This window comes from Euleptes europaea, chromosome 9 (genome assembly GCF_029931775.1).
Source record: "Euleptes europaea isolate rEulEur1 chromosome 9, rEulEur1.hap1, whole genome shotgun sequence".
NCBI lineage: Eukaryota > Metazoa > Chordata > Lepidosauria > Squamata > Sphaerodactylidae > Euleptes > Euleptes europaea.
In genome coordinates this window covers 9,035,399-9,063,144 of record NC_079320.1, presented here as the reverse complement: position 1 = coordinate 9,063,144, position 27,746 = coordinate 9,035,399, and the positions used below count along the sequence as shown (strand labels likewise).

General features: G+C 46.2%; 1 protein-coding gene and 1 non-coding gene across 2 annotated transcripts in view; both read left to right on the top strand.

Moving 5' to 3' along the window:
* The window catches only part of SLC4A4 (solute carrier family 4 member 4), a 210,406-nt gene that overhangs the window by 86,914 nt on the left and 95,746 nt on the right, over window positions 1-27,746 (top strand). The window contains exon 4 of the mRNA XM_056855929.1: window positions 24,746-24,881. Within this exon, the coding sequence (XP_056711907.1) occupies window positions 24,746-24,881 (136 nt within the window). The remainder of the gene's footprint in view (window positions 1-24,745; window positions 24,882-27,746) is intronic.
* Window positions 477-548, top strand: TRNAT-UGU (transfer RNA threonine (anticodon UGU)). The gene has a single exon. It is a non-coding gene; the product is annotated as a tRNA-Thr (tRNA).

Here is a 27,746-nt window from a genome sequence, read left to right as displayed (position 1 = left end):
TCCTTTTCTACCAAGGTTGTGTGTATTTCCCTCTTTTAGTTAGGCAAAAGCTCTTAGTAAAACCGAATTTGTCAAGGACAGGTTTCAGATGCTCTTTTGGCCTGGAACCAAGTAAGTGGGGCTGCATTCGCTTTAGCTCATCTGGAGCTGTTGGCGGTTCTCAGATGTTTTCCCTGCCCTTCCTTTTGGCAGAAATCAGTGTGGTGCAGTAAAGGTCTGTATTTTGTGGCTTGGTTCCCACCATGGAGCATTTCTGCGGATCATGGCTTTATTGCCTCCCAATGCAGTCCAAAACACCCTCACCAAAGTGCTGCATGCTTCAGTGGCTGGAGATGTGAAGGTTGTGGTCGGCTAACAGAAATCCTATCTATGGAAACACTCTGTAGGATCAAACCTCAAGGGACCATCATTCTTCGCTCAGGTTGCCAGCCCTGCACTAGCAAATACAGCTAGATTTTTGGGGTGGTGCCTGGGGAGGGGCTGTGGCTCAGCGGAAGAGCCTCTGCTTTGTGTGCAGAAGGTCCCAGGTTCGATCCCCGGCATCTCCAGTTAAAAGAACCAGGTGGTAGGTGGTGGGAAAGACCTCTCCCTGAAACCTTGAAGAGCCGCTGCCAGTCTGAGTAGACAGTACTGACTCTGATGGACCAAGGGTCTGATTCAGTATAAGGCAGCTTCGTGTGTTCATGTGAGGATGGCATTTCAGGATGTGACCTCACATTCTCCATGATGCTCTAGAAATTGCCTAATCTTTATGGTAAAAACCATAGAGACAGGAAATTCCTAATCTTTATGGTAAAAACCACAGGGATGGGAAATTCCTAGAGCATCACAGAAGTTGGGATGTCCCCTTCAGGTAGAGCTTTAGAGAATGGGATGTCACTTTCAAGTGACACTGTAGCAATCTCTACAATTTCTATGGTCTTTACCATAGAGATTGGGGAAATTCCTAGAGCATCACCATGGATTCTCTCCTCCACTGTTTTTTACTCCTGCTCCTCAAATTGTCAAGGGTGGGGGATTGGGGCTATGGGCAGGGAAACGGCAAGCCTATTCAGGTAGCGCTCTTCTTCTGCCTCTTCTACTCAGTATATCTGAGATAGTGGGCTGCCGGCTGTATGAAGCTCTCTCCAGTTTTCCAGGCAGGGACTTGCTAGGCAACATGTTTTATCTGGAAAATGGTCACAGCCTGTAGAAAATCAGAGGGGTCTGGCGGTGTTCTTGGGGCCTACCTAATGCATGTCTCCAAGCCTTTGGCTTGGGAAGTGGTAATACACAAAGATGTGGATGTACCTTGTCCACCTTCTACATATTTATCCTGCCTTCTGTCAAGGCTCTCCTCCCATGGAGAAGAAACAGGTCCTCACAGAGATCTGTTCTGAAAGGAGAGATGCCTGAACGGTTCTTCATCATCTAGCACCAGACTCGCACCATCCAAGATACTCCTGGCGATGTTAACAACTGGAATGCCCAGGAATTTTGCAGCTGGGAAGGGTCTAGGGTCTTTTATGCATGGCTGTTTCACTCACCGTTACCCCTCCAATGACTTTGGGTCTTTGTGCTGATTATGCGTGCTGTTTCCAACCGTCAGAGGTCGCCTCGCTCTCTCCCTGCATTTCCCCGCATTTTGGCCGTGCTTTCAGAGACCTGTTTTATCTCGAATTCGAAAACACAGGCAGAACGCGGGGACCTCTGACAGTCAGAAATGGCGTGCATGGTCAGAATAAAGACCCGAGCTCGGTGGAGGAGAGACGGCGAGTAAAACAGCCTTGTGTAAAAAAGGATTGGCTGTGGCTCAGTGGTAGAGCATATGCTTGGCATTCAGAAGGTCCCAGGTTCAATCCCTGGCATCTCCAGTTAAAGGGACCAGGCAAGTAGGTGATGTGAAAGACCTTTGCCTGAGACCCTGGAGAGCCGCTGCCGGTCTGAGTAGACAATACTGATGGACCAAGGGTCGGATTCAGTAGAAGGCAGCTTCATGTGTTCATGTGTTGGTTGTGGGAATGGGATGCTGTTGCTCAAAAGTATTTGCGGTGATCCTGCAATAGCTGCACAGGTGTGGATTTTTTATGGGGCTTTTCACACGCCCTGCTGCGGTTGGGGAAACTCCCATGTCAGAGCGGCGGCTGCATTCTGCCAGGTGTGAAGGTCCACCCAGGTAAAGCAGATAAAATCCAAAACGAAGCCTTGCAACAAAACAACACTTTACCGTTGCCTTAGTCAACCGCTTCAAGCTTTAAGTCAACCGCTTCAAGCTTTTAGTCAACCGCTTCAAGTCTACAGAAGGGTAGGCTTCCCACAGAGGCAGCCTTTAGGATCAAGTTTAAATATATATATATATATATATATATATATATATATATATATATATATATATATATATATATATATATATATATATATATATATATATTAGCCCACTGAAGAAATGATCACTTTGTCCACCCCACAGACTCATGTGTGCCATATTGGCCAGAGTGGCGGGGTGCGGCAAGATATTTGTTTAGGAGGGCTACATCAGAAGAGTCCTGCTGGGTCAGTCCAGTGGTCCATCTAGTCCAGCATCCTGTCTCACACAGTGGCCAACCAGTTCCTCTGGAGGGCCAACATCAGGGCATAGAGGCCTTCATAAGAACATCAGAAGAGCCCTCCTGGATCAGTCCAGTGGTCCATCTAGTCCAGCATCCTCTCTCACACAGTGGCCAACCGGTTCCCTGGAGGCCAAAACCTTCAGAGGCCAAAACCTTCTCCTGATGTCACCTCTTGGGACTGGTTCATGCTTGCTGGCAGTGAATGGCAAACTGCAGGGCTGTATTAGCGTTCAGTGGTTTTATGATAACAAAGAGTCCGTTAAAGATGTACAAATTTTACGAGCCAGAATTGTGCAAATGTCGACATGCGCTCCAGTTCATACCCCCAATACATTTTTTCGTCTTTAAGGTTTGTTGGTTTGGCTACAGCAGACAAACCGTGCGATCCTGTGCCGAGTTCCTCCTGTCCAAACCCCCTGAAATCTGTGGGCTTAGACTGGAGTGGCTGAGCGAAAGATTGTTCTGTCACACAGCTCCCCCTCTGGAATTAGTTTTCATGATGCAGCCTCTGTTGGCAGTGGGAACTGGGGATTAGCCGAAATTCATCATTGACACGGTGGCACGTTGGAACTAGTATCCTGTAAAAATTTGGCGCTGCCAAGTGAGAAGGGTTCTTTTTTTTTTTTTTTTTAGGATATCTTTAGTTGGTGAGTAATACTCTCTTCTGTAATTGTTTTAGTATGCCTTATCTTATAAGGCTATCTTCTCTTTTCGCATTTCAAGGATGTAGCAATGTAGGGCAAGATCAGATAGCTCTTGCAATTCGAGTGCCAGCTCAGCATTGTGTATTTATGTAAAAACAACTGTGCTTACTTTTTGATTATAGTAGCTGTTGATCTTGTACGGTGTAACCTTTACAACAGTGCACCCATCTTTGCCCTGTTTCTTTTGTGCAATGCTCAGGCCAGCTTTCTGTGTTACTGTTGTGCCGCAAGAGTTGTAGAAACATGGTAAGGTGCCCCAGCGTAATGGTAGGTTGGACTAAATGCGGGAAGGGGCAGATGATGGCGGCTTCTTCCACACCAGGCCTGTGCAAAGTAGTACGGGGGTCAGAGCCCACAGAACATTTCTGCATGCACAACAGCCCTTGCAAAAGGATGAAGGAGTGGAGGTTGTGGAGAAGTGGGGAAGTGTTGGAGAGGACAGGCTAGATGGCCATCTGTCAGCAATGCTGATTCTGTGACCTTAGGCAGATCATGAGAGGGAGGGCATCTTGGCCATCTTCTGGGCATGGAGTAGGGGTCAGTAAGGGTGTGTGTGGAGGAGGTAGTTGTGAATTTCCTGCATTGTGCAGAGGGTTGGACTAGATGACCCTGGTGGTCCCTTTATTTTATGGTTCTATGATTCTATACAAACCGTCCACTTCCTACCCTTTGGAACAACCCCACGCTGTGCTCTAGAGTCGCTCGCTGGCTCTCCATGCCACAGCTGTCAGCGAATGCTCAGGGCATGCAGGCTCGAGGATAAAGTGATCTACCCTGTAAAGACCTGTGCGATTTGGGGGCTTGACGTGCTAAGCGTTCTTGTGTCACGGCTCCCCCTGTGCGAAGCTGCCGAATGCAGATTCCATTTGGCCGTTGTAAAATGTGAACTGGCTCCGGTTGTTGTTCTTAAAAAAGCCTGCAGGAGCCTGGAAATGCTGGCTGGTGTCTGCTGGCTTTGGCTGGGGCTCAAGGATACCGATGTAGAGGATTTCACTCTTTCTTGGCCCAAAGAGACTGGATTCAGACTTGTTAAAAGTATGCTTTCAGCATCACAGTATGTTTCTTTTTTAAAAAAATGTAAAAAGTCTATGGCCAGTAGGCTCATTTGGCCTCAGAGAAGGAATTGTCAAGTAGATACTGTGATATAATTGCCAAAGAGAATCCATGCATAATGCACAGTATTGCGGGGGGGGGGGGGTAGAACCTTAAAAAACAAACAAACAAAAAAGAAGCCATGCTGGATCAGACCAAGGCCCATCACGTCCAGCAGTCTGTTCACACAGCGGCCAACCAGGTGCCTATAGGAAGCCCCCAAACAAGCCGACTGCAGCAGCACCGTTCTGCCTGTGTACCACAGCACCTAAGATAATAGCCATGGCTCCTCTGATCCTGGAAAAAACAGGTGCACATCATGACTAGTATCCATTTTGACTAGTAGCCATGGATAGCCCTCTCCTCCATGAACTTGTCCACTCTTCCACGTTGGCAGCCATCACCACATCTTGGGGCAGGGAGTTCTACCGTTTAACTGTGCGTTGTGTGAAGAAATACTTCCTTTCCTCTGTTTTGAATCTCTCACCCTCCAGCTTCAGCAGATGACCCTGCATTGTAGTATTATGAGAGAGGGAGAAAAGCTTCTTCTGTGCGTCAGTACAAACATTTTGGTTGGATTGTGTTCCCCGCCACAATTTAATTGATCTGTGGACTTTAAAAAGGAAATGAAAGCTTCTCTGGCTCATCTATTCAAGCATGTATGGGCTTGGGAAGCCCTGGGTTCAAATGTCACCTTAGCCGCAAACTCATGACAACCAGCATTGTGTTGTGGATAGAATGTTGGACTAGGATCCTGGGAGACCAGGGTCTGAATCTCCACTCCTGTCAAGGAAGCTCACTGGATGATCTTGGGCCCCTCACAAACCCTCAGCCTGGCCTACCTCACAGGGTCATTGTGAGAAAATGGAGGAGGGGAGAATGATGTTCCAAGCTGGTTTGCGTCCTGACTGGGGAGAAAAGCAGGATATAAACAAGTAAGCATGTGAGTAAATAAATAAGATGGGGTGGTCATAGGCAGGGCACTAATCTATCAACCCTAGGGTTGCCAACCTCCAGGTGTGGCTGGAGATCTCCCGCTATTTCAACGGCTCTCCAGGCGACAGAGATCAGTTCCCAGCTGGCCAGCGGGCAGCCTGGTGGATCTGCGGGATTTTACCTGCCACCACCGGGCACTTGGCAATCCTACTCCCTCGGCAGGCTCTCTGCTCGTCGGAGTGCTCCTCATTGGAGCACTTCCAAGCGGGATGGAGGGCTCTGGCAAAAACTCGCACTGATGTGAATTTTGCCTTAGATTCGGGACAACCCATGACCTGGAAACCCCAGGGAAGTTTTGGAGGGAGGTGGGTTGATCTCGCAGGCGGGGTGCAACCAGCGGAGATTTGCTACATTCACGGGAGAAGGGCAGGACAAAAAGCGGCCATGCATTTTCGACCATAGTCTGCCTGGTAAACGTCGTAATGTGACATCCCTTGGGTCCATATTGACCCGGTGCTTGGCCTCTTGTTCTTCTTCCTTGAAGGAAGCCTGCCGCATCATATTTCCTGATGGTTGTGTGTCTCCTTGGATTGTTGCAACTCCAGTGTGTTTTGCTGAATAGGGACTTTTTCTCGGGTGCATTGTGCCTGCCTTTCCTAAAGCAATTATGTGTTGCCGTGCATCAATGAAAGGGCCCTTTGCCTCCTGGCACCTTCATAAGACACTGGAGAAGAAAATTGCCTTTGTCGATCCTCTCCTCACTTTGCTTTCTGGAACGCTCAACAATTCTGACATTGTGTAGCTCGGCCAGTCGTTCAAGTCTTGTTGCTTGATGGTCTCCGTGCTTTGCTGGAACGGAGTTTGAGTGTGTCGGTGACTCTTTCGGTGACCTTAATCCCTTCTCTCTGTCCTTGGCAACGAATCAAGTCCTCATCTTGCATCTTTTGTGTTGTCCTTCTGAAAAATAAGGAACAAGGGGTTATGTCCCTATGGAAGTGTGTGTGTGTGTGTGTGAAAATGTGTTTTTGAATAGGTGACATCCTGGCTGTAAGTTTTTGCACCTTTGACAAAGCAAAGGCCGTTTATGCTTGGTAATTAGCAGCATGTTCCATGCTGAAGTGCCGCACATATCTTTTTGAGGTTTTCACGCTGAACCATAATTCAGGAAGTGACTCCAAAGCCGGTGCATACCTGCTTCGTGTTTCTTAAGAGCCCCTTTAATGCAACCTTTTGTGTTTGCTCCGCCCCCACCTTGAAGAATCCCCTCAAAGAAGCATGCAAAATCACAGCCGCGCGTTAGCTATGTAAACAGTGGTTGCTAATGGAAGGAACGAAGGAGCATGTGAGCGTGTGTGTTTTTGGGGGTGGAATTTCTTTTGCGTTGGGACTGTGAACAGGCATTTTAATGGTCACATTTAAAAAAATAGCTTTGAGTGAGTATCAAAATTGACCTTGCATAAATGGCCAAAGAGTGATGGAGCAAAGATTCAACCAAGAAAAGGCGCTGGGAAGAGATTCTGACTTCTTCAGTATGCTGTTCCAGATGGACTTTCCCCCCTCCTATATAATTAAATGTAGGAATTTCAGCAACTCCAAACTGTTACGGACTCATTTCAGCTTAGATTCTTATTATAGGCAAATTAATGTAAACTCTTGATGGCATGCCAAGGGGAGAAGAAAAAGAGCAATTGACATACGTAGGGCATTTACCGATTTGCTTTTTTTGATAATCTGGATTTTATGGTATTAGCTCAAGAAAATATCCCATGCAATCTCTCATTAAAGATAAAAAAAGACAAGTCATTAGGAGCAATAGAGAGTTGTGTGTCGAGGCTGAAGAGTATTTAAAATATGTCTTGGCTCAAGTAACAGTATAGCTTTTGGGATCCAGTACTGCCAAGTCACTCGGCTTGGTCGCGCCCCTTCAAGCCAGGATTTTCTCGTTTCCCATGTGTTCGGAGGGGGCTGGTAGGGGCGGCCCAAGACAAAGAGACCCTTGTGAGACACCGCAAGTCTCCCGGTAGCGAGACAAAGCCACCCTTGAATGTCTTGCCTTAATTTTGCCCTCTCCTGGTGCTTTGAACTTGTGGCAGAGCAGACAGAGGTTGGACTGTGTAATTCAAGCAGGCCCTGCTGGAAGATTTACAGGCTGATACCAGCCATTGACTGCTTGTTGGTATTCCTCAGTATTCTGTTCCCATTTCATGACAGATAGCTGCCTGGTCCACTGTTTGTGGGTCCTGTTGGTATGGTTTCCTGAGCATGGACTTTGGCTCAGGTGTTTATCGACCTCTGCTGTGGGGACTCATCTCTGGGGCAGAGATGTGTGTGTGTGTGTGTGTTAAGTGCTGTCAAGTCACCTCCGACTCATGGTGACCCTATGAATCAGTGTCCTCCAAAACGTTCTATCCTTAACAGCCTTACTCAGATCTTGCAAACTGAGGGCCGTGACTTCCTTTAGAGAGTCAATCCATCTCTGGTTGGGTCTTCCTCTTTTCCTGCTGCCTTCAACTTTTCCTAGCATGATTGTCTTTCCAGTGACTCTGTCTTCTCAGAATGTGACCAAAGTACTACAGCCTCAGTTTAGTCATTTTAGCTTCTAGGGTCAGTTCAGGCTTGATTTGATCTATAACCCACTGATTTGTTTTTTTTTGGCAGTCCAGGGTATCCGTAACACTCCTCCAACACCACATTTCAAAGGAGTCTACTTTCTTCCTGTCAGCTTTCTTCATTGTCCAGCTTTCACATCTATACATAGCAATAGGGAATACGATGGCGTGAATTAACTTGATCTTGGTTGCCAGTGACACAACCTAACACTTAACCTAACAACCTAACACAACCTAACAACCTAACACAACCTGACACAACCTAACCTAATCTGGAACCTAATTTAGGGGTCCATAATTACTTTGCTGGATTGGACTAAAGTTTGTCTGTTTCTAGCGGTATACAGTTAGATATCTCTTGGAATCATTACGATGGCTTATGAACATCCTCTGTTGGTGGCAGAATCTCATTGCTGCCTTGACAAATGGAAGATTTGGGGAGGGGCTATGGCTCAGTGGTAGAGCATCTGTTTGGCATGCAGAAGGTCCCAGGTTCAATCCCTGGCATCTCCAGTTTAAAGGCTCAGGTAGAAGGTGATGTGAAAGAGCCCTGTCTGAGACCCCGGAGAGCCGCTGCCAGTCTGAGTAGACAGTCTTGGCCTTGATGGAGTGATGGTCTGATTCAGCTTCATGTGTTCATGTGAGGGTTCCATGTAGCTGACATGGCTGTTGATTGACCTACCCACCAAGAATTTGTATAAATGCTTTTAAGCCATGTATTAAGAACATGAGAACTTAAGAAAGGCTATGCTGGATCAGACCAAGATCCATCAAGTCCAGCAGTCTGTTCACGCAGTGCCCATCAAGTGCCTGTAGGAAACCCACAAACAAGACGACTGCAGCAGCATTATCCTGCCTGTGTTCCACAGCACCTAATATAAAAGGCATGTTCCTCTGATCCTGGAAAGAATAGGTATGCATCATGACTAGTAGCCATGTTGACTAGTAGCCATTAATAGCCCTATCTTCCGTGAAAATGTTCACTCCCCTCTTATAGTCTTCCAAGTTGGCAGCCAGGCTAGCCTGACTTCGTCAGATCTCGGAAGCTAAGCAGGGTCGGCCCTGGTTGGATGGGAGACTGCCAAGGAAGTCCAGGGTTGCTATGCTGAGGTAAGCAATGGCAAACCACCTTGAATGACTCTTGCCTTGAAAACCCCATGGGTGATTTGATGGTTAAAAAAATGAAGAAGGATGTGTAGATGTAAGCAAGACCTAGAAGAAGAAGAAGAGTTGGTTTTTATATGCTGACTTTACCACTTAAGGGAGAATCAAACCGGCTTACAATCACCTTCCCTTCCCCTCCCCACAACAGACACCCTGTGAGGAAGGTGGGGCTGACAGAGCTTGAAGAGACTTGTGACTAGTCCAGGGTCACCCAGTTGGCTTTGTGTGTAGGAGCGGGGAAACAAATCCAGTTCACCAGAGTAGCCTCCGCCGCTCATGTGGGGAATCAAACCTGGTTCTCCAGATCAGACTCCACCACTCCAAACCACCGCTCTTAACCACTACACCATGCTGGCTCCGCCTAGTTGGAGAATGAATGAATTATCCTACTGCCTAGTTCTGCAGGAAAATGTTCTCTCACAGCAACCAAAGTTGTACCATAGGAAAGCATCGCAGACATGGCATCAAGGTGATTCTCCTCCAACATCTGAATAGGGATGCTCAGCCATAACTCCGATGGCTAAAAAGAGCCCTCATTGTGTAGAGACACCCATGTTTGCATCCCTATTCTGCCATGGAGGTTTCTTAATGGGGACCCAGCGTGGCTCACATTATTTTCCTTGTCTCCAGTTTATCCTCACAAGAACCCTGCGAGGGAGGTTAGGCCGAGTGTGTGTGACTGGCCCAAGATCCCCCAGCAAGCATGGATTCGAACCTGGGTCTCCCAAGATCCTACTCTGGCGCTGCAACCACTACACCACATTGGTTCTGTCTATTCCAAACCGCATCTATTCCAAAATAGCTTGGATTTCCTGGGGGGAAAAAACCCACTTCTTAGTTAATAAATGATACTCACCAATATGTTTGCGATGATGCAGAATGGTAATGAAAAGTCCATCTTAAGCCTCTTCCTTCATTCCTTCCATTTTTGACGATTGTGTGGCTTGTTGAACGCCTTTCTTTGCGTTCTTCCACTTAGGTTGAGTGCATGGAAATAGCATTAGCTGCAGTTTCTCTCTTTTTCTCCCTGATTCCTTCCTTCATGCATGCATGCATGCTCTAACTGGTAAAAGCCAAGGAATTAATGCCTTGTCTGAGCCCTTTCCTCTGGTTGGGAGCTCATAAACCCAGAAAAGTTATTGCTCTCCTTTTATGACTTACCTCCTTTTACACCCAACTAACGGGCTAATCATGAGGTCTGTTCTTATGCCAGAAAGGACCAGCCTGAAGCTCGGTAATTATAATGAGTTGCTGTACAAGATCCAAATTGCCATTCCGTTATGACCCCCCCTTTCTTCCTTGCAGTCATTGACGAATAGCTAACAAAGTATTTAGTACACCGTCCAAAAAAAAAACCAACAACAGAAAAAAGAACAAAAAATAATTAACCTCCAAAGCATTTAGAAAATGGCACGTAAATGGGTTGTAAAATGTTCCCCTAAATGTTAAATGCCAGACAATTACTTAAAGCAGTAATTGCTACTGTTTTGTTAATAGACCTTGAAGGAAGAAAAGCACTGCTTAGGTATAACTGTAATTAGGAGAGAAGTACTCCTGGCAAGTGGCGTTCCTTTTCGGATATACCTGCTAAGGCAGGGGGTCAAATGTAAGGTCCGTGGGCCCGATCCGGCCCCTTATGAGCTCTTATCTGGCCCGCAAGCCAGCCGAGGTAGACACCCCCTCCACTCTTGATCTGGGCTGGGGAGGCATGGCCCGGCCCGACCAAGTGGCATTTATGTCATATCTGGCCCTTGTAACAATTGAGTTCGACAGCTCTGTGCTAATGTGTGAGTAAGTTGAAGCAGGTTAGGGTAGTTCAAGCTACCTTCTTGGTGTGATGGTTTGAGGATCTGAAGAAAAAGAAGAGTTGGTTGTTATATGCCAACTTTCTCTACCACTTAAGGAAGAAACAAACTGGTTTACAATCTTCGTCCTTTCCTTTCCCCACAACAGACACCCTTTGAGGTAGGTGCGGCTGAGAGAGCTCTAAGATAACTGACTAGCCCAAGGTCACCCAAAAGGCTTCATGTGTAGGGTTGGGGAATCAAACCCAGTTCTCCAGATTAGAGTCCACCTTTCTTTAGCGTTGCCAGGTCCCTCTTCACCACCGACGGGAGGATTTGGGGTGGAGCCTGAGGAGGGCAAGGTTTGGGGAGGGGAGAGATTTCAGTGCCATAGAGTCCAATTGCCAAAGCAGCCATTTTCTCCAGGCGAACTGATCACTATCGGATGGAGATCAGTTGTAATAGAAGGAGATCTCGTGCTACTACCTGGAAGTTGGCAACCCTACCGCTCTTAACCACCACTCTTAACCACTACACCACGCTTGACAGTGCCCAATTATTAATTTAATTAATTGATGTGCAACTTTCCCTTCTGCCATGCGACCTCCCACACCGATTGTGGGGATACTTGGTGTTCATGGATGGAAAATTTGATGGCAGCAGAGAACACTGGAACGAGGCCTACTTTCTTGAGACGACGGAGGAGAGGGAGAGAAAGAGAGAACTGGGAAGGTGCCGTGTGGAAAAAAGGAAATTAATTCTTGAACATGAATTGTTGTTGCTTGTTGACTGACTGAAATGTCACCGTGCCTTTTGAACGCCAGCTGGATGACAAATTTATTTTATTTCATTTGAGACGCCGGCGCTGGGGAGAGTGACACGCAGCGTGGAGCCACTTAAAGCGAAGGTTGCGGCTATTAATTTTTAAGATTGTGTGTCGCAGTCCTAGCTGTGCCTATCTATGACTGCAGGTGTTTGTGTGTGCGTGTGTGTGTGTTTCTTTTTTAAATTTTGGACTGAGTTAGGATTGCAAAACAAACTTTTTTTGTGGGGAAAATTGCATTGACTCACACAAACGTCCCCCACCCGTGACCTCTATTTAACATTTTCATTGATTTTCATGCCCCTGGGCTGCTAGCAAAAGAAGGAAATATAGCAGCAAAAAGCTATTTGAAAAAATAATAAAAACGTAAGAACATAAGAAAACCTCTGCTGGGTCAGACCAAGATCCATCAAGTCCAGTAGTCTGTTCACACAGTGGCCAACCAGGGGCCTCTAGGAAGCTCACAACACAAGACGACTACCGGATCCGGCCCCTTGGGAGCCGTAATCCGGCCCGTGAGCCAGCCGAGGCAGTCGCGCCCCCCCCAGTCCCACTGTATCCATAAAATAAAATAAAATTAGAATGTTATTGTTTTAAGCAGGTTTGTACTTTATTTTTTTTACCTAAAGTAAGAAATAACATCATTCATTGGCTTTGCCTGTGTCTTCTACAAAGTTTGTATCTTTGGCACCTGGCTTTTTATGGTACACATGGCCCCGGCCAAGTGACATTTATGACATATCCGGCCCTCGTAACAAATAAGTTCGACACCCCTGATCTAACCACTGCACCACACCGGCTCAGGTTCATGTCCTAACTAAACCCAGAAGCTTACAGAGCAACTTTGGGCCAGTTGTTATTCTCAGACTAACCTTCCTCACAGGATTGTTGAGAATAAAACTGGAGAGGGGGAAGCCAGGTATGCCAGTGAGATTTGGGAGGAATGCTACGATGTAAACTGTACTAGACAGATAATATATGCCAGGGACTGTCTGCTGTTTCTCATGGTGTTGAGCATGGTGCTGAGCATTCCCCGACAACCGCTGTCATGGGGATGAAAGGCTGTGGCTCAGTGGTAGAGCATCTGCTTGGCATGCAGAAAGTCCCAGGTTCAATCTCCGGCATCTCCAGTTAAAAGGACCAGGCAAGTAGGTGATGTGAAAGACCTCTGCCTGAGACCCTGGAGATCCATGGAGAGGGGCCGTGGCTCAGTGGTAGAGCATCTGCTTGGCATGCAGAAGGTCCCAGGTTCAATCCCTGGCATCTCCAGTTAAAGGGACCAGGCAAGTAGGTGATGTGAAAGACCTCTGCCTGAGACCCTGGAGAGCCACTGCTGGTCAGGGTAGACAATACTGACTTTGATGGACCAGGGGTCTGATTCTGTATAAGGCAGCTTCATGTGTTCATGTGACCGCTAGCCCCCCAAGCACATTGCTTGGTCCATGCTTGCCTTTCCTCTTCCAGTTATCTACCTGTTTTGTGAGAGATCTGGTAGCGAAACCGGTCCTTAGTTGAAACTGGAAGGAAGGATTGTTGGTAAGAAGAGGTTAACAAGTTTGCAATAAAAACCGCTGTGTAGGAGTCATAAATCGCTTATGATAAAATGGTTGTGACTAAGCCGCAAGACCAGTAATTTGTTGGGCCATTGTGGTATTTTCCCCCCTCCTCCTTTGGCAAAGAACTTCAGTGTGTCAAGAACAATCACGTTGAGAAGAGAGAAAGAAGCCCTGCGGCTTCCCAGTTTAAAACCAACAGTGGTTTTATCAAAGCTTTCCTCCAGGAATTTCGCAAATATTTTTTGCCCTAGCTCTTAAGGCCCAGCCTCTGGTGACTGTGGGTCATTCTAGCCTACAGGACAAAATGGGGTGATAATGGGCTAAATGTAGGGTTGCCAACCTCCAGGTACTATTCAGTACGCAGCCACCAATACACTTAATTCTTTACTTCTAAGAGAAAACCTGCACATATCCAAATATATACTACCTTACAAGATAAACCATATGTACTTTTTATACAATATGTTAGAAAGCTGTTTATACAGGGAAATATATATGCACAAATATATCACTGTTCTTATAATCTCAGTGGAACAATGTCCCGTATAAAATTCTAACTATATATAAACCAAACTTGTCAAGATGTCCCGACGGTCCAATGTGGGTGCGTGGATCCTGCGCACGACACAGAAAATGCACTTGCTTCCGAATCAGCTGGTTTGATCCAATCAGAGCATCGCTCCTTCCAAGCCTGTGTTATTCAGCTCGTGCCTTCAATGATGTATATTTCTTTGTAAGATTGATTCAGGCTAATGCCTTGATGTCCAAAATCAGGGCCAACGTCCCAATAATGGAAAATGACAAGATTCCGGCTATATCTTGTTTCGTAGGCTTCCTCAGAATATTAATTTCATTTATCTGGCCGCAGTCTTGCAGCTCCTGGAATGTGACTCTACATATGATGGTTTATCTTGTAAAGTAGTATATATTTGGATATGTGCAAGTTTTCTCTTAGAAGTGAAGATTAAGTGTATTGGTGGCTGCGTACTGAATAACTCCTTAGCCGGTTGCCAAATCTTTCTATTTAGTATGCTCCTATTATTTGTTAACCTCCAGGTACTAGCTGCATATCTCCTGCTATTACAGCTGATCTCCAGCAGATCGAGATCACTTCACCTGGAGAAAATGGCCGCTTTGGCAATTGGACTCTATGGCATTGAAGTCCCTCCCCTCCCCAAACCCTGTCCTCTTCAGGCTTCGCCCCAAAAACCTCTCACCAGTGGCAAAGAGGGACCTGGCAACCCTAGCCTTCAGTGTCAGGAAATGGCCCTGGCCAGTACCTGTCAGGGCTTGGGAGAGATGACCCTCCTTGTCAGCTAAAGGAAGTGGGCAGAGGTGTGTGTGTGTGTGTGAAAAAAACCTAGAACTGAGTTGCTGGAGGAGACACACAGAGAGGCACATAGATTCTACTGGAATTGGCTGAAGCACCTTGAACGCACACAAGAGGCTGCCTCATACTGAATCAGACCCTTGGTCCATCAAGCTCATTATTGTCTACTCTGATTGGCATGATAAGCAGATGCTCTGCCACTGAGCTTCGGCCCCTCCCCTGTCAATAAAACAAATTCCGATTCCTGCTCTAGAGCCCCTTAAGTTGGCAACCTTCGCCACATCTTGTGACAATGGGTACCACAAGTTACATTAAAATATGTTTTTGTCCTGTCAGGAGTTTACTGCCCATAAAGTCTCAGTAAAACCCTAAATGGACCATCTGACAGGCAGCTCTTCAGGCAATGAACTAACCGGGGCTCCAAGGCCTACACATCTCCACTCAGTCCAACAGACTTGAAGAAACTGCCCTATAGTATCTCTCCCCCTTATCTTTGCCCTTTCTCATTGAACATCCTTCACATGAACACAGGAAGCTGCCTTATACTAAATCAGACCCTTGGTCCATCAAAGTCAGTATTGTCTACTCAGACCGGCAGCTCCTCTCGAGGGTTCCAGGTCTTTCACATCACCTACTTGCCGGGTCCCTTTAACTGGAGACGCCGTGGGTTGAAACTGGGACCTTCTGCATGCCAAGCAGATGCTCTGCCACTGAGCCACAGCCCCTTCCCAAGGGAGCTTGCTCAGAAAGTTTTATCAGAAGCATCTCTGTAACTATATAGCTCTAACACTAACCTACCTTAGGGAGTGCAGGATGTCTCCCTGCGGATGTAGGGTAGCCGATCGGCTGTCTTATAGAACTGCCTCTGAGCCTCCTCTTGTCCTGTCCTTGTACGTTTTCAAATAAGGTGAATATTACAAAAATGCCGTAAGTTATTCCCATGAAAACGACTGGGATTTGGATATCTTGGGGGGAACTCCAGTAAAAACCAAGGAAGGGCATGGGAAAAAAAGGAGCAACTCTTAAAAGGACCCCCAGCGCTCCAACAAAATAATAATTTTTAAGTGGGCGGCCATGTTGGTCTGCAGTAGAAGAGCAAGATTTAAGTTGTAGCACCATAAAGACCAACCAGATTTCCAGGATATAAACTTTTGAGAGTCGAAACTCCCTTCCCTTCAGAGCCAGCATGGTGTAGTGGTTAAGAGCGGTGGTTTGGAGCGGTGGACTCTGATTTGGCAATCCGGGTTTGATTCCCCAGTCTTCCACATGAGTGGGGGAGGCTAATCTGGTGAACCGAATTTGTTTCCTCTTTCCTCCACATGAAGCCAGCTGGGTGGCCTTGGTCTAGTCACAGCTCTGTTAGTGCTCTCTCAGCCCCACCTTCCTCACAGGGTGTCTATTGTGGGGAGGGGAAGGGAAGGTGATTGTAAGCCAGTTTGATTCTTCCTTAAGTGGCAGAGAAAGTCGGCATATAGAAACCAGCTCTTCTCCTCCTCCTCCTCCTCCTGACTACATAGATCAATCCCCCTGGAGAAAATGGATGCTTTGGAGGGTGGACTCAATGGCATTGTATCCCACTGAGATCCCTGTCCTCTTCAGACTCCATCCCCAAATCTTCAGGAGTTTCCCAGCCTGGATCTGGCAGCCCTACCCCCCCATGCTCCGCCGGTGGCCAAAGGGAACCTGGCCAACCCTATGTGGAATGCATGCACAAGGGCTGGGCAATTTTGGCTGGGGTGGTTGCGTGTTTATGTCTGTGGCACACAGGTCAATCGATACAGAGCAGGGGGTTGGAGTTCATGACTGCAGGTTAATTGGGCTCTGGTTTTTAGCTGGGGCCTGGGCTGTTAGGTGTGCTCTCAGTACGCACTGTTCCTTCCCCGGCCAAGATGAAAATGTGTTCTTGCTAAAGAGAGCCCGTAAACAATCCTTAAACAGCCCATTAACTGGCGTATGCGGCAGGGCTTGAGCCGTGGCAGGCCCCATGACCCAGCAAATTCCTTATTTGGATTTTGGACCTTGGGTTTAAAATGCATTTGAAAGTTGAAAGAAGGAGAGAGAGAGAGAGAGGACTCTATGCAAAGACAGCATCTGCATGGCTTCTCAGCCAGAACATTAAAACAATCAAGGAGAAATAATTTATAATCCAGAAATGACTGTACCATATTCCGATTGCATTTACATGCAATAGAACTAATGACAGCTTTAAGAACCTAAGGAAGGCCACGCTGGATCAGACCCAGGCCCCTCAAGTCCAGCAGTCTGTTCACACAGAGGCCAACCAGGTTCCTCTAGGAAGCCCACAAACAAGACGACTGCAGCAGCAGCATTCTACCTGTGTTTCAAAGCACCTAACATAATAGGCATGCTCCTCTGAGATTGGAGAGAATAGGTGGGCATCATGACGAGTATCCATTTTTACTAGTAGCCATGAATATCCCTCTCCTCCATGGACAATTCCACTCCCCTCTTAAAGCCTTCAAAGTTGGGCTTTGAACACATGAACACACAAAGCTGCCTTCTACTGAATCAGACCCTCGGTCCATCAAAGTCAATATTGTCTACTCAGACTGGCAGGAGCTCTCCAGGGTCTCAGGCAGGAGGTCTTTCACATCACCTACTTGCCTAGTTCCTTTAACTGGAGATGCTGGGGATTGAACATGGGACCTTCTGCATGCCAAGCAGATGCTCTACAAACTGAGCCACCGCCCCCACCATCTTTTTCGCTGTCCTTTCAAGTCACTGGGTTAGATCCATAACTGCTTAGCTTCAGAAACGTTGCTGTGTCCTGGTCCTTCAGATCTTATGCCAGTATCTCTTCAGAGATCATGTGTGGGACTCTCTGTGTGTGTGTGTGTGTGTGTGTGTGTGTGTGTATATATAACTTATTGACTTCATTACTTTCTCACTGAGGCTCAAGGCGGATTACAAAATGACAAATCAGTCAGGCAGCATAAGATGTCCAATAAACAATGGGTCAGGGCTGCAATTACAGAATTAGAAAACAGTGCAAACACAAAGACGGTCTAAGGCATGGCATCCCATAATGCGGAAAGCGGGTTGTGAAGGTGGAAGACAATACAGTAAAAGGAAGGAGTTACATACAATGAACGTTGCAATAGACTAGAATCCTTTCCCCTTATCTGAATATCTTCCTGATCTGTTCCAGTATACTAATCCCTTTGAACATAAGTATGCATAATGCAATATTAAGAGGGTGACTATCCTTAAAATGGGTTTGTAAACCGGTTTGATTCTTAAGTGGTAGCGAAAGTCGGCATGTAAAAACCAACTCTTCTTCTTCTCCTTGCGGCAGCATGGGCAGACGCCCCACAAGGAACCCGGTGGCGATGGTCATGATGCCATAAAGACATATGAAAACTATTTTTTTGCTTAGTTTTAAAACCCTTCAGTTCCCTAGGTGATTTTTTTGTATAGTCAGGCCACATTGCTGTACTGTCAGCCACTTTTGAGGTTTTAATTAATCAGAAAAGTGGGGTAGAAGGAAGAGGATATCATTTTGCTGAATCAGCCGTCGCTGACAGGAAGCTGTGAGGTGTTTCGGCCACACCCTCCTGGCTTTTGTTATTTTGGCTCCTTCAAAGCCACTACACGGGAAAAGGGTTTGTGTAAGGGAGACGGGTCACTTCCCTGCTGTTTGGCTTCCTCTAGGACGAAAAGGAGGTGAACTGAAAGTGCTTTATTTGACCAGTGACTCTTGTCTTTCTTTTGGCCTCTGATTCATCCCTGGAATGAGGAAACGGTTGGAATGTGTTCTGCATCATCGGAAGGTTTCATAAAGTCCATAAGAACATAAGAAAAGCCATGCTGGCTCAGAACAAGGCCCACCAAGTTGAGCAGTGGCCAACCAGGTGCCTCTAGGAAGCCTACCAACAAGAAAACGGCAGCAGCATTGTCCTGCCTGCGTTCCACAGCACCTAATGTAATAGGCCTGCCCCTCTGATCCTGGATAGAATAGGTATGCATCATGACTAATATCCATTTTGACTAGTAGCCATGGATAGCCCTCTCCTCCATGAACATGTCCACTCCCCTATTAACACCTTTCAACTTGCCAACCATCACCACATCCTTGAACAGGGAGTTCCGCATTTTAACTATGTGTTGTGTGAAGAAAGACTTCTTTGTTTCTGTTTTGAACTGCCATATTAGAAGGGAGATTTAAGAAGATCCCCAGGGTGGAGAGACTTTGCCCTTGTAACACAGGGGAGATGGAAACCATTGAGCATGTATTTTTAGATGTCCCCTTTACAAGTCAGCACGCTTCAATATTATTGACCCTTTGGTTAGGGAAATGGGCTCTGGTGATGAGGGCGAATGGACCAAAAGGTTTCTGCTGGGAGATAGCTCACCAGTCACCCCCAGGTTGCAAAATATAGTGCAGTAGCAATGAAGCTACGTCACCTCAATGTTCCCTAATCTGTGGAAGTGTAAAATTGGGTGATTCCTAATTTTGATGGCCTTGGTTGTAAACATCTACTCTGTATGGTCAGTTTCTGTTTTATCTGGCATATTAGCCGCAAATAATTTTTTAATTTATTTATTTATCTGTTTTGAATCTTTCATCCTCCAGCTTCAGCAGATGATCCCACATTCTGGTATTATGAGAGAGGGAGAAAAGCTTCTCCCTGTCCATTCTGCCCATACCATGCATAATTTTATAGGCCTCTATCATATCTCCCCTTAACCACTCAAGCAAGATCTATATTGGCACAGATTACCAGTGACATCCCTCCATGAATGAAGTGTTACATCTCTGGATGGGGAAGAGTCTCCTGCTCTTGTCTACCAACTCTTGTCTATCACCATGGAGTAGTCATGGCGTGGAAGTGGTTGGGGCCTAGACAGGAATGGACTGCAGAATGCAGGCAGGCAGGTGGTAGAGTGGAACGTGCCATGGAAGTCCAAAGTCAGCACCTTGGTCAGAACCTCCTTCAGCGACTCAACCAGAGTAAACACCAGGACTCTGGTGAGACGACCAATAACCCGGAGTGCTGCTCTAGAACCAATGGAGAACTGAAAAGGCGCTTCAGGGAGATGCCTTGCCGCTGTGCAGGGGATGCTTCCTTCTGTTCCTGTGAGTTCTAGAAGGGTTGTGGTGTCTCCTCCTCCCTCTGGAAGTTTTCAAATGTCTCGTTTTCATTTTATATTTTCAAAAGTAGTACCAGCCTCATTTCATGTGCCAAATACCTATCTGAAGGACCACCAGTCCCCCTGTGTCCTTGTGTGCCGACGAAGGTCTTCTGGTTGCAGCCTTCTAGCTGTTCCCTTCCCTGCTCAGCATCCACTAGAGCCCGTTCCTTCTCTATAATGACTCCTGCTTTGTGGAGAGAGCTCCATAGAATCATAGAATGGTAGAATCATAGAGTTGGAAGGGGCCATCAGGCCAGCTAGTCCAACCTCCTGCTCAATGCAGGATCAACCTAGAGCCTGCGTGGTGTAGTGGTTAAGAGTGGTGGACTCTAATCTGGAGAACTGGGTTTGATTCCCCACTCCTCCTCATGAGTGGCAGATGCTAATCTGGTGAACCGGGTTGGTTTCCCCACTCCTACACATGAAGCCAGCTGGGTGACCTTGGGCTAGTCACAGCTCTCTTAGAGCTCTCTCAGCCCCACCCACCTCACCGGGTGTCTGTTGTGGGGAGGGGAAGGGAAGGTGATTGTAAGCCGGTTTGATTCTTCCTTAAGTGGTAGAGAAAGTCAGCACATAAAAACCAACTCTTCTTCTTCATCCCTGACAAGTGTTTGTCCAGCTGCTGTGGAGATGAAGTGGCCGTTGTCTTTAGAATTTTTTGGGAGGTGCTGTAAGGCTGTTTTACCTGTGAAGGCTTTTAGTTGGGTTTGAGCAGCAGGCAGTTTCTTGGGGGGGGGCGGGGGTTAACTGGATTTTATTTGAGAAGGGATGGTTTTGGTTTAGAATCGTATACCAGTCTGAGCCTCAAGAGGCAGGCAGAGGGCATACACAGAGCCAGCATGGTGTAGTGGTTAAGAGCAATGGACTCTAATCTGGAGAACCGGGTTTGATTCCTTGCTCCTACACATGAAGCCAGCTGCTAAAAAAATGTGGAAAATGATATCACATAAGTAGAAAATGATGCAGTGAGAGCCAGATGATATGTACAGCAAACATAATACATACTGTACACAGTGGTATTGTCCAAATGGTCAAATGTACAGGGGTATTGTCCATACAGACAGTGGTATAGTCCAAACGATCACACATACAGTGGCATAGTCCATACATAAAGTGGTATGGTACATACTGTACACAGTGATATAGTTGCACCCTCGTTGCCCCGACTGGCACTGGAGAAGGTGAAGGAGAAGAAGAGTTAGTTTTTATATTCCGACTTTCTCTACCACTTAAGGAAGAATCAAACCGGCTTACAATCACCTTCCCTTCCCCTCCCCACAACAGACACCCTGTGGGGTAGGTGGGGCTGAGAGAGCTGTGACTTGCCCAAGGTCACCCAGCTGGCTTTATGCGTAGGAGTGGGGAAACCAACCTGGTTCTCCAGATCAGAGTCCACCTCTCCAAACCACCGCTCTTAACCACTACACCAGCAGCCAGTCTTTTAAAGGCATACAGATGAGATGGCACATGAAGTTCCATCTTGAGAAGGAAGCAAATGCTCCCTCCCCTCCATTTGGGCCAACACAGAGGCTCTCTAAGATTCTTCCCCTTTGTCTTGGTTGCTCAGTCTTGTGCATGAGCCAAGATAAAGACAAAGTGGAGGAAGTGCATTTTATTTATCTAGTTACTTCATTTACACCCCAGTCTGCACACCCCCATTTTGGAGTCCTGAAGCATCATTCTTCCCTTCCCTTCAGTTTATCCTCAGAACAACCGTGTTCGCTTAGGCTGAGAGCATGTGACGGGCCCAAGGTCACCCAGCAAGCAGTCTAGGGATTTGAACCTGGTTCTCCCAGATATCCCGGTCTGACACTTTAACCACTACACCTCACTGACTTTCCTATCGGGGTGCTTCTCACAAGTCCTTTCTTGCTGTTTGGGTACAGTGGTGGCGGTAGTGGCGGGAAGGGCCTTTGGCCTCCATCTTGGTTTGTATGGGAGTGAATCAAAGGGTGGAGCCCTTCTTTTTGCATCATTTGTTATTAAATGGTCCCTGTTAGGAATTGGTCCTTTGGAGGGGGAAAGTTCTCTGTTCGTTCTGCTTGCATGCATGCATGCAGTGAGTATCATGCTTTTGGTTGTTTCCATAAAATAAATTGCAGCCCCTCCTCCCTTCATTAAAATGTTAATAGTTTGCTTCCTTTCCTGAAAGGTTGGTTAATATTCCTACCTCCCCTTTCCCCCAAGTAGAACAAATCTTGACCTTGATTTTTTTTCTTTAAATTACATTTGATATTCTTGTCTCATCTGTCTTAAGCTGGGAAATTCCTGTGGTGAACAGGAACACTGTTAACAAAATGGTATTTTGGAAAACTGAGCATTTGAAAGCAGAGTGCTTTTAGTCTAGTATTTTAACTCTTGGTTTATGAACCCTGCTTTAACTCTTTTTCTGCTGCTTAGCTACTTGGCTGATCTTGAATTAGGGTTGCCAACCTCCAGGTGGTACCCTCTGTCTGGGATTATAACTTGTTAATGATTTCTAACCAATCTCTTTAAATGAAATTACCTATATTCAGGTTACTAATTCACCAGGTACAGTTCCAAATCATATACAATTTATATACAATTTAGACTTCAACTGTTTACATTTATAATTGAAACAGAAAACTTACAGATGACACATCACATTTAGAGAGATTTATTAGAAATCATTAACAAGCTATACTCCCAGACAGAGGGTACTACTTGACAGAGGTTAGTTTATTAGACATTTTAGTAGCTTCATTCGCCTTTAGGATTATTGGTTCAACCTCCAGGTGGTGGCTGGAGATCTCCCACTATTACAACTGGTCTCCAGGTGACAGAGATCAGTTCCCCTGGAGAAAATGTCTGCTTTGGAAGGTAGACTGTATGGCATTATACCCTATTGAAGTCCCTCTCCTTCCCAAACCCTACCCTCCGCAGGCTCCACCCCCCAAATCTCCAGGTATTTCTGAATCCAGAGCTGACAAGCCTATGTTGAATACATAAATACCTCTAAGTCATGTTGTGAGAGAAGATGTACAGAGGCTTCAGTGGGTGGCCCAATAAATATGAAAGGTGAGAAGAACACGTAATGTGCCAAAGTCCCAAAGCTAAGGAAGCATTAGAAGTTAAGGGACGCAATCTGGGTTTCCTAATCCTTAGGTGTATGGGGCACCATTTCTTTCTGAGTTTCAAATTCATGGCTCACTTTGTAGCCCCCAAAGTTTCTCTTTTAGAGTAGCAGTTGGCTGTAGATTCAGGCCAGACCAAGAAATGCTGTAACATGAATATAATATTATGAAAATGAGAATTTATTAAGTGGTAAAGGGGATATATGAAGTAAGCAAAGGTATGTAACTGAATTGAAACAACATATGAGACATATTTTCGAGTGGAGTTCTAGCGGGTGTTGGTGTATATAGAAAATGAAATATTATATTTATATATATTTTATTTTATATATATAAAATGATACAGGTTGAGTATCCCTTATCCGGACATCCAAAATACGGAAAGATCCAAAATACGGACATTTTGAGCTGGCATACAGGCATTATTTACAGGCCCTCAGCAGTGTGCCAAGCAGTTTCCTGATGGTTCAATGCGCACAAAATTATTTTAAAATATTGTTTAAAATTACATTCAGAGTATGTGTATAAAGTGTATATCAAACATATATAAAACATAAATGAATTTCGTGTTTAGACTTGGGTCCCATCTTCAAAATGTATATCCAAAAATTCCGAAATACAGAAATATCCAAAATATGGAACACTTCTGGTCCCAAGCATTCTGGATAAGGGATACTCAACTTGTATATAAAAATGAAAAAGGAAATTCCATTGGGGGTGGGGAAAGGAGTTCAAGTCACTTTTGACCTTCTGCACTATTTCATGCAAGGTGTTTTTAAGGTGCCTGCAGAAGACACTTCAAGGGTGTACCTCAACAATGCTAAGTACAAAGGTGAGGAACTTAGTCTCAGAGGGCAGAGGTGTTGGCCTGCAGTAGAATAGCTAGATTCAAGTTCAGTAACCCCTTAGAGACCAACAAGATTTTGGGGGTATGAGCTTTCAAGAGTCAACGCTCATGTATCTGACAAAGGGAGCTTTGAATTCTCAAAGGCTTACACCCCGGAAATCTTGTTGGTGTCTGGGCTCCGCTGGACTCTACTCTAGCTATGGTGAATGCGTGCATCGTAGAAAAGCAGTAAGGGAGAGCCTTGAATGGATGCAACCGAGTTCACAGTCACGGGTCAAACTGGGTATGCTTTGGCGTAATGTGTGAAAGGGCCCTCAGGGCCTGCCTTCTCTCCTTGAGCATAAGAAGCATAACCCACCCTCGAGCTAATTTCTTCCTCTCCCCTTCTTTGGTGCTGTCGATGCTCGCCTAAATGGGCCAGAGCTCACTGCTTCCCCGTGCACAAGACGGAGAGAAGGGCTATTTTGTTAAATATTCCCTTCACACTGGTAATGAGTCTTGGAGGAGGTCTACATGCTGCCTGGCAAGCCAATGAGAGTTCCAGTCTGGTACAAAAGGAGGGGGGGAAGTTGGCACTTGGAAGCCACTTCCTCTCCACGAGGTGCCCCCCAAATAACTTGGCTTAAACTGGTTTGCTGCCTATAAAGAAAAGGACTTTAAAGGACCTCAGCTGATCAGAGTACGAAAGGTCCTGGGCATGTACCATCGAGCGAATTGGTTCTGAGCCCGAAAGTTCTCTTCTCTCTTTCTCTCCCTCTCCCTCTTTTCTTTGAGCTGTGTGGACTTGCTTGCTAACACACAGTTTAAAGAAGTGGGGGCCGAAGACGCCAGCCTTCTTGAACTTTACCCCTGGCTTGAAGTTTTTAGAAGTAAGCGTAACGTAGGCACCCAGGCTGCAAAGAAACAAACAAGCAGCAGCCCACACGTAGAGGGTTTATGATGTCCGATGGACCAGGCGACCCGGAGAAGCAGCTGAATGGCTACGGGGAGCCGGGGAAGGTGAGGAGCCGGACGTCCCTCATCGTCCTCCAGTCCGTTAACCGCAGTATTTTCACCTCTGCAGTCTCCCCTGCCGCCGAGCGCATCCGCTTCATTTTGGGCGAAGACGATGACAGCCCCGCTCCGCCTCAGCTCTTCACGGAACTGGACGAACTGCTGGCCGTTGATGGGCAGGAGATGGAATGGAAGGAGACGGCAAGGTGAGCCAAATTGGGGGTGTGGGGGTGCGTCTTCCGCTTTTGGCTTTTTGCAGCGGCAGGACATCTGCTTGGTACGCAGAAGGTCCCAGATTCGATCCCTGGCATCTCCAGTTAAAAAGGACCAGGCAGTAGATGATGGGAAAGACTTCAGTAGCTCAGTGGGAGAGCATCTGCTTGGCATGCAGAAGGTCCCAGGTTTGATCCCTGGCATCTCCAGTTAAAAGGACTGGGCGCTCGGTGATGGGAAAGACCTCTGCCTGAGACCTTGGAGAGCCGCTACCAGCCTGACTATACAAATACTGACCTTTATAGATCAAGGGTCTGATTCAGTAAAAGGGAGCTCTGTGTGTTTGTGTGACTCTGAAGAAGAGGCAGGACCACTTGTAGAAGAACCCAGGGCAAAGTTGTGAGTGACCTTGGGGAAGCACCTTCTCCCTAAGATAGAGTCATAGAATCATAGAGTTGGAAGGGACCACCAGGGTCATCTAGTTCAACCCCCTGCACAATGCAGGAAATTCAAATTACCTCCCCCCACACCCCCAGTGACCCCTACTCCATGCTCAGAAGATGGCCAAGATGCCCTCCCTCTCACGATCTGCCTAAGGTCCCAGAATCAGCATTGCTGACAGATTGCCATTTAGCCTCTGCTTAAAAACCTCGAGCGAAGGAGAGCTTACCACCTCTCGAGGAAGCCTGTTCCACTGAGGAAGTGCTCTGACTGTTAGAAAGTTCTTCCTAATGTCTAGATGGAAACTCTTTTGTTTTAAGTTCAACCCGTTGGTTCTGGTCCAACCTTTTGGGGCAACAGAAAATAACTCGGCACCATCCTCTATATGACAGCCCTTCAAGTACTTCAAGATGCATGAATGCATTTGCACTTATTTATTTATATCTCTCGTCTCCCCCCAGTTGGGACTCAAAGCAGCTTTAGAACATTGTTCTCCCCTCCTCCGTTTTCTCACAACATCCATGCGAGGTAGTCCTGGCTGAGCGTTTGGGAGAGGCCCAAGGTCACCCAGTGAGCTTGCATGGTAGAAGCCAGGATTCAAACCCCTGGTTGCCCAGGGTCCTAGCCCACCACTCTACCCACCACACCCCACTGGCTCTCGATATGGAGACCCAAGCAAGTTGATGAGTATCTGATGATATTGTGGCACACTTTGCCAGTAAAAGGGTACCTGAGGATTTATTCCAATACTTTTTAACGTTGGCTAATTGACCCAGTAGAGTACAAACACACACATACTGATTTCTTTGAATGCATAGTTAAATTGACACTTTTCCAGAAAAGGATGCTTGAACTGTAACTTCATGAATGCACTTTAAAATCTTCTGGTCTGAAGTTTAAATACAGTTTTGGAACATGTATTTTTGGATATTTATATTTATCTATATTTAGACAGGTATTTCTAAATATAGGATGTAGAAGAAAGACTTAGAGAATGGATCAGTGGTTATTTGCTGTCTGGAAAGCATATTATTTTGTTGTTCGCATTGTGTTTTAACAGGGCTTTTATTTGTAATCCTTTTTGAGTCCTTTGCAGAGAAAGGCAGTCTAAGACAATACATTGTTGCAGGCAAATGAATGAATGAATAAGTAAATAAATGTGTGACCTTGGAGGTCCCTGGTTTAAATCTCACTTCAGCCATTATCTCAGCTAGGTAGTTTTAGGCATGCTACTTTCTATCAGCTTTGGTTCCCATCCACAGTTTGTGGATAATCATGCCAGCCTACCTTAAAGGGTTGTTTTACAAATGGCCGAGCAAATGTACGTGAAGGATTTTGCTCAGAAAGCCAATATGTAAATGTGAAGTGGTGGTGTTGGAGTCCCAGGGCAGAATGCTTGTTCACTGAAATAATTTCGGCACGAGAGAGTAATGCATCCAAACTGGGCTTTATGCAGGCATTTAGTTCTTTCTTTGTGGAAATTAGTCTAGATGAAGATCAGTGTGGGGCAATCCTAAAAACATTTTCCTGGGAGTAAGCCCCTGTGGAGTAGGATTCTGTGTAGATCTTTGTAGGATTACAACAAAGTTCCCAGCAGAAATAACTCAATGTGTTGTTTCGGGGCTAATTGAAACAGGAAAAAAAGACCCTTAAATTTGTTAATAGTTTCAGATAGATTTATTAGCACTTGCGGGAACAAGGCCTATAGATACATTGCGGTAGATTTGAGGACACATTTGGTACCGAGATGCCCATCACTTTAATCAACTCAGTAATAATTAAACTAGCTTTGAGGTTTTCCTTGGACATGACAGTCACATGTCTCTCTCTCAAATCTAGACCTTGGAGGGAAGAAAACAAAAACAGCCAGATCATCCCTCGGAGAGAAGAAATGCTGAGCCAGTCTTTTCTCGTCTCCCTCTTTCCCCAGAGTTTTTAAATATTAGCTTTTCGGTTTTTTTCTTCCATTGGAGCTGTGCTGATCTACCTCACCAGCTTCTATTTTATGGACCTTTTATTGTGTTTGGCTGGATTAATCTCCTGCCTGTGGATATCACCTTGCTGTAGGGTTGCCGACCTCCAGATACTAGCTGGAGACCTCCTGCTATTACAACTGATATCCAGCCGATAGAGATCAATTCCCAGGGAGAAAATGGCCGCTTTGGCCATTGGACTCTATGGCATTGAAGTCCCTCCCCTCCCCAAACCCCATCCTCCTCAGGCTCCGCCCCCAAAACCTCCCACTGGTGGCAAAGAGGGACCTGGGAACCCTACCTTGCCCTCTTCATTTTCAAATACCACCATTGGTGCAGTAATCTTTGGGATTCCACATGTGGATCTCTCTGTCACTCTGTCTCTCTGTCTCTGTCTCTCTCTCTCTCTCTCACACACACACATGTCTACATGCCACTTCCAAG